General features: G+C 46.2%; 1 protein-coding gene across 1 annotated transcript in view; it reads right to left on the reverse strand.

Annotated features, from left to right (window-relative positions):
* Nucleotides 1–3,136: 3,136 nt before the first annotated feature.
* BCL11B (BAF chromatin remodeling complex subunit BCL11B) overlaps nt 3,137–8,729 on the reverse strand; it is a 96,514-nt gene continuing 90,921 nt past the window's right edge. The window contains 2 exon segments of the mRNA XM_034643069.1: nt 3,137–8,475; nt 8,478–8,723. Of these exon segments, the coding sequence (XP_034498960.1) occupies nt 8,092–8,475; nt 8,478–8,723 (630 nt within the window). The 3' untranslated portion in view covers nt 3,137–8,091.

Below are 8,729 nucleotides of genomic sequence, written 5' to 3' on the forward strand. Positions count from 1 at the left end.
ACACAAATCTATTTTCAGTACAGCCTGTAAGGAATAAACCATAGTAGAGAAAGACGGTTTAGACTGTGGCAGTATGAAATGGGCAGAGGGTTTCCTGATCTGTGATGAGGAACATCAACGTCTGCTCTAGCTTCCTGCTGGAGCCCGTGCTCCCATCCAACAGACAGAACGCTCACCGCCTGTTCACTCTGCCTCCCCAGCTAACCGAGAATCAGCCGGGGCATGGACTGCATCCCCACAGCCTAGGAGTGGGGGCACTCTGTAGGGACCCCAGGATAGTTAAGGAAACAAATAACTGGATAGATGGGTGGATGTCTTACCCTGCCCACTGTAGGTAAAACCCTGGAAGGCAGGGCTGCGTCTTATTGCTTTGTAACTTCCCAGCAGAGTCCGTGGCACAGCATAGGCCCTTGACAAATGTTTATTTCATGAGCAACTTGTGATTGGCTGGCTGGCTGGATGGATGGATGGATGAGCAGATGGATGGAGGAATGGATGGAGGGAGGGGGGGAAGGATGATGGATGGATGGATGGATGGATGGATGAGTGGATAGATGGAGGGATGGATGGATAGATGAGTGGAGGGATGGATGGATGGACAAATGTGCTATACTTTAGGGTTTCAGAGAGGATTCCTATGTGCGATGGGAATATACCAGATGACTTGTAAGGGTCCCAGCCAACTACAGGATTCTGTTTGTCCATGGCCTTCACTGTACTTACCCAATATCCATGCATCGTCCCCTGTCATACTGTCTGCAAGACATGGCTTTCCCCCCTCATGTCCTCATCTTCCTGGTGAATCTTTACTCATCTTTTGAGGAGCAACACAGTTTCCCTACCCCCCCCCCACCCTTCTCCCGGGCTCCTCTCACTGCCTACATTACTGTATCCTGCAGTCTGGTTTCATAATCCATTTCTCTCATTGAATAAGGAGTTCCTGAAGAGCAAAGACCAGGCCCAAGACCTCCCTCTGTGCCTAGGCCTGGCATCCAGCTCAATCTTTGCTCGGGGGGCTAAATCGACTTCTGAGCTCATCCAGTTTTAACTTCTGTAGAGCATCCTAGATGGTCTGTAAGCAGAATCCTATAAAAATCGTTTGAAGGTTATGCAACGCAGGCAGCTGGTAAGTCAGACTTCACCTGCACACGAGGTGAGAGGCTTCGTCTCCCTGATTTGAAAGTTATGTAAGCTTCATTATATATTTTATGACATTAACATGGTTTAAAGTTCTATTCATCAAGTTTTCTCTCCAAGGCAGAAGGGAATTTCTAACTTTAATTGCTGAACTTCAGCTCAAGAGTGAGGTGTTCGGCAGCCTGTTCCGATGCCCCGGCTGGGACTGGTACTGCTGGGAAAATGTGCAGACCCTGTGACTTGCAAGGCGGCTGAGGACTGCTCCTTGCGACCGGCAAAAACACGGGGTATTCTGCGCTCGAAACCCCATTCTCACCCTGATTTGTGTAATACGAAGAGGGAACATTTCCGACACTAACATGCCCACCGAATACTGTTACTCTGTGTGCACAGGACACTCTGGTTAGGGTCTAACCACTAAAAGGCAAAAATGGGTCCTTCCAGATCACTTTAACCCTCCATTTTACAGGTGGGGAAACTGAGACCCAGAAAAGAGAAAGGACTGACCCGAGGTCACAGAGCTACTAATGGGACAATGGTGAGAGTGGAGTTGAGCTTTTCTTTTGCCCCACCAGTAACCCACAAATTTGGCCTTCTTGGAAGGGTTGAGGGAGAGGACGGGCCACAAGAAAGCAGTTGAGCCTCTCCATTCTGCCAGTTGCCCCGTTTTCTGAGTGGGAAAACACACAAAGGCTCAGATACATGCGTTTTAAAGGCAGCTGGGGAAAAGACTTGGAGCCCAGGCCAAGGGAAAAGAAGAGAATTCCTCTCTGGAAATTCTTGCTCCTTAAGCCCCTAGGAAGTAGGGCAGGTCTTCTCCTGAATGGCTACCAACTCCATGCTTGGTGCCGGGGTTCAAATCCCAGTTCTTTTCCTCCAGTGCTTAGGCACGGCCTTGGGGGAGTGGTGACCCGTTGGGGGTAAAAAGAGGACACAGAGGAACACTCTGCCTGGTTTCTCCCATCATCTCTACAGGCAGAACCCACAAAGCATCTTAGCAAGTATGGCTTGGCGTGTCTTCATGGTTCATACCTAGGGAGGTTGTGGAAATAGACTTGAGTGGAATGTTCTTTGTGTCTCTAAGAGCAGGAAATGTAAGAGCGGTCAAGAAGGACCCGGTGGGTCTTTGATCCCTTTTCACTCAGGGGTGGGGCTCTGACTCTCACTCACAGGGAGGAAACCGAAGGTAACCTTGTGCCTAACTGGCTGAGAGCCAGCGGAATGCCATCTTCCATCTCCAGCCTGGCTGCTCTGGGTCCAGCCCCGGAAAAAGCCAAGTTACAGGCTAGTTCCTTCTGAAAGACTTTGTTTCCTCTTCAGGATCTGGGCAATTATCCCTAAAGAACACTTCCTCAAGTCTGTTACCATCTAGCCCGTGGGAGGGGAAGGTGGCCCTCCTACGTGCTGATGGTCAGAGACGCTATCCAGTCCGACAACCTCACTTCACCGACGGGAGAGCTGGGGGACCTGACCACAGCCACAGAGCCATCTGGGTGCTTATGGAAGGGCTTCTGTCTCTCTCTGGTCCCCGGCCACCTCACCCAGTGGCTCTCCTGGGTGTTCAGAAAATGTGAGCTGACTTAAACTATACCTGAGTCTTGTCATTCCCAGACAAGTACCTTCTCCTCTAAACCACTGGTTCTCAAACGGGTCCGCCTACGAGAACCACCTGGATCACCTTCCAAAATCCTGATGTCGGGACCCCACCTCCGGGGATTCTGATAGACATTGGTCTGGGTGGGGACTGGGCACCAGGACTTTCAACCCCCCCCAGGTGATTCCCATGTACAACCAGGACTGAGAACCACGGATCTAAATCGCACTGCTTTACAAGAGTAAAGAAAGAACTGCTGGTCTCTCGAGCCATCGTTCCCAGTCTTCCCAGATACAGGTGCCAAGGGTTTGTTTGGGTCAAGAGGAAAATGGAGAAGACCTTCAAGTCACCCTTGGAAATGAGCTGTCCATCCCCCACCCTTGAAAGACACAGAAAAGGACAAGGTTTGGAGATCAAGTTAAATGTCCAATTTATTTTTATAACTTGAAACCAGAACAAACTTGGTTTTGAACAAGCGTACAAATGAAATGGCAGACACATGCTGAACTCAACATTGTGACATTAAGGGAAAAAAGAGGCCCAAAATCTTGTACAGAGAATAAAAGGAACAATAAATATTTTACTAAGCCATATTGAAATGACCTCCTGTCATCTCAACATTTTATCCATAATAAAAAAAAAAGTGCCCGTTTCTTAAACAGAGCACAAATACCAAGCAATAATAAATAGTTCCAAACTTGTAGTAAAAGACAGAACCTCCAAGTAAACAACAAAAGCTCATACAATAAGTAATAGAAAAGGTAATAAAAATATTTCGCCTTGCCAGTACAAATGCAAACAACTGAAATCAATGTAACTTTGCTTTGCAGGGTTGAGATACAAAGAGCACCAAAATCACGGGTTTGCCTGTGCGCAACAAAACCTTCGCTACGGACCGGGATGCAAGGCTGACTTCCTTACTTTTCACATTTTGCTTAGAGTAGTTCAGCCTCCTCCTCTCCCCATGAAAGACCCTCTAATGGCAAGTGGCAGGTTCCAATTTGGGGCAACTTTGAACAAAGTTGTGGCAGTATGGAAACCGGCCTGAGGTCGGCTGGGTCACCCAGGCTCGGGGCCTCTCTCACTGGGTCATCTGCTCCAATGCTGGCTTTTTAAACATGAAAGAGAAGCATAATGCTCTTTTCTCTGCAGTCGACAGAGACACAATCTTTGTGCTTTAGGATGGCTTAGTCCTGGCATTCTGGTGACTTTGTGGAAGCTGGTGAGGGCTGGCTAGCTTTCGCAACTGTAAGAGGATCACCTTGGAGGCTCAAGTACCTTAACAGGGCGTCCGAAGGAAAGGGGCGGCCCCTGGGTCTTCGGGTCGGGCAGGTAGGAAACTGACATCTCAGCTTTCTCTCCCCTCCTCCCCCTTTCTGTTCCCTTTGCAAAGGTCAGTGGCAAGGAGGGAAGCGTGTACTGAACAGAAAAGCTCCCAGAAGAAAGATTTCTGCATTTGGTAAAGAATTGCCCCAAAAGATGCTTGGTTATACTTTCATAACCTGAAATAATGGTTTTACAATTCCTGAAATAAAAAATGGCTTCCTGATATAGGTATTTTTTTAAAATGTATTATTCCCTCATCCAAAAAACCACCACTTTATTATCTTAAAGCTACTTGGCTTTACAAAAAAAAAAAAGAAGAAGAAAGAAAGAGAAGGAAAGAGAAAGAAAGAAAGAAAGAAAGAAAAGAGGGGAGGGTACAGAGAAGGAGAAAGAAAAGAAAATAAGTAAAGATGAAGAACAAAAATAAAGGACTGACAGAGGCTGGGGGATGGAGAGGAAACACAGAGGAAGGAGAGAGAGATATGGAAAGGCACCGAATTCATCCCAGGCCCTCGGCACTCGGAAACTGACGGAATGTAGGTTTCAGCGAGAAAAGCAGCAGAGCAGGTAAGAAAGACAACAGGCCAACACTCTCCATGGAATGAAAGGCCCTGGTTGTGACGGGGACTCCTTCCTGAAATCCAATTTGCGCTGGTCTCGACAGCAGCTCACATCACCTGTGCCTAGGTGATTCACCAGCTCCTTTTATTACATCTTTTGTCTGTCTGTTTCATGTTTTCTCAAGGACTAAAGAAAGCTCGGTTTGCATTCCTTTCTGCTCTTAAGGGCGGGAGACGTGGTGACCGCCACAGTGGTGACAGTAGAGAAGGAAGATGCTCTCTCACTCTCTCCTCTAACACCTGACATCTTACAGATGGCCTCTAAGAGAACGAGAGGACTCTGTGAAATGTTACCGACATCTTTACAAAAACCGATTTCTCCACTCAACACGAATAAAGAATTTCCCATCCGGTCTGCTGTGGCCACACCAGGGAGCCTTGATGCAAGGTTCGGGGCATTCGGAGAGAAGCCCTGCTCGAACAGTCCTTTGTATAGGCCAATTCCGACAAAAATATATACAACTAAAATGATTTGTGAACCAAAGCATTTAACGACTTCCTTTTGTTTCTTTTCTTCAAAGGTTGTCAAACAACCCTTTTTCTCCTGTACAATAGGACTAAACATACAAATTTTTTTTGCAATATTTTATCCTGCCAAATTAAAAAAATATATTATGGCAGCCTGTTTGTTTTTGTTTTTTTTTTCTTTTTATTTCCAAATTCACTAACAAAAAGGTACATTAAATCCCTTTAAAAGGACAAGCTTACAGTTAAAAAATTACAAGCTCCAGTAAAAATACAGCAAGTGCCTACATCATATGAACCAACCAATATATCCATTCCAGAGGGGGCGGGGAGAGAAAAATAAGTAAAGGTCAGAAATGTGATTTTTTTTTTCTGCAAAGCAATAACAATATTAAGCACTTTTTTTTTCTACATACTTTTTCTACATGGTGTAGCAATCCCCTTTTAATCCCCAAATACAAGTTTCTATACATTTTTTTTTGAAATAAAAATTCAACACCCAAGGCAGAAAAGAATTTACTAAAACTCCGACTTTACAGTTACTGTGACAAGAACAAATTTATAGACCCACCATTTAAATTTTACTGCAACATTTTCAAGGAAAAGAAAAGGGTTTTTTTTTTCTTGTTTTGTAAAATGCCCAGGCATTCTCGATTATTACAAATACTGGTCCACTTGTACAGTAATCAAGAAATTTTAATATATATAATATATACTAAAACCCCGTCACCAAAAAGAAAACAATATACACGCAGCCACTGTGGCATTTTTTTTTATAACCTAGTAAGCAAACTTGGAAAAAAAATGATCGCTCCAACACACATACACACAATTTTTTTTTACCCTTGTATGTATCCAATACTGTAAACGTATTTTTAAGACAGAGTGCACTAAATTTAACTTTAGAAAAAAATTAGCCGTTGTTCCTGAATTGTTTTTGTTTTGTTTTTTCATTCAACGATATCAACGTGTAACTTGTGTCACTTGAGTTTTAATTCAGCAGTAAATCACTTCCACGCCAAATCTAAGCAGCGTTGTCCCACAAACAAAGGGGGTTGAGGATAATTCAGCTAAGGATGTCCACGGTTGTGCTGGGCTTATCTCTTCATTTGATTGGGTCTTACGGCATTTTCATGTCCTCTATCTTCAACCAGGATTTTTTTTTAATTTAATTAAAAGTAAATGTGGCTTTGTTTGTGTCTAAAGAATGTACTTTTCTTGTTTTACTTTTAAAAAGTCTTTCCATTTCAAAAAAAAAAAGTTTTGCATTTGTCTCAAGAGACTCAAATAGGAAGATCAGTTTCCAAGGCACTCACATCAAATTGAATGGCAGTAGAGAAACCGTCCAATAAATTATTTTATTTTGTTCTTTATAGTGCCAGTATTGTGAATGCCAAGCTTAGCAACACTGACACTCAATCTCAGCCGTCCCTTACGGGTTAACCCACCTCTGGGCCAAAGAGAAGAATAGGCTGCAATTTCTTGTTTAGAAGCCATTTAATTTAAATGCAAACAAAAGCTTTAAAGTGCGGGTCAACAGAATTCAAATGTCTAATCTTAACAGTCCAATGTTTAGTACCTTCCAACCTAATGGGATAGAAAGAAAAAAAAAAGGCAAGTAGCGCTGGGCACCTTCGGATGGAACTCTTTCCCTGCTTTTCCAGTTAAAGGGAACAGAAATTCGCAAGATTCTCCCGCCTGTCCGTACAATGTCATCAGTGTGCATTAAATGAGAGAATACTACCTTCTCTCAGTTCACCTCATCGGGGCACTTGTCTGCTTGAGACACGGTTCAATTACCACTGGTAGCAACATGCGACTCGGGATTTCTGTGGTGGGGGGGTGATGAAAAGAGAGAGAGAGAGAGAAGCCGTCAAGCCAGAAGAAGCCTGAAAGAACACCGCTGGTTCCTTCCTTTCTGTGTCACTGCAGGTCACCACCACCTACCCAAAAAAGGACCCTCAGCCCGTTTTATTTAAACCTCGTCTAAAGCAAAGAGCAAAGATGGCATCCCAGGGCACGCGGACACTCCAAGAAAAGGTCCGGACCTGCTGCTGACGCACAACTGTAGCTCTCGGGCCATCTCCCTGGCCGCTCTCAAAAACTCCTGTTTCTCTGGCAGTGCTGAGTTTTCCGGGGGAGGAGGGCCCTCGGACTCTCCCCCACCACTAAAACGTTTCCTTAGATAACGTAAAGGTTGAAACCAACACAGGAAAGGCCTCTGTTACTCAGGACATCATCAGTGCTACATCTCAATTCCAATTCTGAAACAAAGTGCTACAACTTTAAAGATTGTTATCCGCTGTACATCCACCCCTCCCCCCCCCAAAAAAACAGCATGCCACTTTTTATTTCAGGACCAAAGGGGGAAAAAAAAAGGAATTTAAAAAAAGTAAACAACTTTAAAAGTCATTTAAGTGTTGGCTTCTTCACAAGAAATTACACATGCTTAGCTTAAAACTCAAAAAAGCAGCGCCCTCCCCCCCAAATTATAATTTAAAAGATAAGCTTCCCTTCTACTTCGCTTGGGAGTCATTGCTCAGGCTACTACTGGGTTAAAAACAAAACAAAAACAAAAAATTTTAAAAATTTAAAAAAAAACAAAACAAAACGAAGAAGGGATGGATACCCAACAAAATCTCTTAAAAGAATTTAAACAGAAAGAATAATAATAAAAAGTATCTGCACATGCCAAAAAAATTACAAAACCCAATAAATACAGAAATTATTGCACAGTTAAAAGGCTCCACAATTTTTACTGCCTCAATCGACCCTCGGGTTTCCACAGGACTTCGTAGACACAGGGTATGTTGGAGGGCCGCCTCCCCCGGGCCCGGGGACCGCGCGGGGGGACGAAGTGGCGCAGACGCGGAGGCGAGTGTCAGGTCAGCATTCTGTTGGTTGGCAACGGTTCCACTGTACAGGTGCCGGGCGCCGGGGCCCGCGCGCTTAGCTCCTCTCGGCCTGCTCGATTTTGACGTCGTTAGTCAGCAAGTGCTCGCCGTGCCACTTTTTCATGTGTTTCTCCAGGGTGCTGTAGACGCTGAAGGGCATCTGGCAGATGTCGCAGCGGTACACCTCCTTGCCGATCTGCCCGTGCGTCTTCATGTGGCGCGTGAGCTTGCTGCTCTGCGCGCACGCGTAGTTGCACAGCTCGCACTTGTAAGGCCGCTCGCCGGTGTGGCTCCGCCGGTGCACCGTCAGGTTGCTGCAGTTCTTGAACACCTTGCCGCAGTACTCGCACGTGTCGCTGCGCCGGCCCTCCTTGGAGCTCGGCCGCCCGGGGCCCGGGCCGCCCAGGTGCGGCGTGCTGCCCCCGCTGGCCGTGCCGCTGCCCCGTGCGAAAAAAGGCCGCCGTCCAGCAGGTCCCCGGGCGGCGTGGAGAAGCGCAGGCTGCCGTTCTCGGACGAGTGCTCGGACGACGTGGCGAAGGGCGACTGGCGCGCGTCCGTGAAGCCCAGGAAGGGGTCCTTCATGAAGTGCCGCGACGCCGCGTAGCCCACGAGCCACTGCGAGTACACGTTCTCGGACGGGATGAGCGCGGCGGGCGGCAGCTCCAGGTCCTTCTCCACCTTGATGCGCTTGGG

This window comes from Ailuropoda melanoleuca, chromosome 14 (assembly GCF_002007445.2).
Source record: "Ailuropoda melanoleuca isolate Jingjing chromosome 14, ASM200744v2, whole genome shotgun sequence".
NCBI lineage: Eukaryota > Metazoa > Chordata > Mammalia > Carnivora > Ursidae > Ailuropoda > Ailuropoda melanoleuca.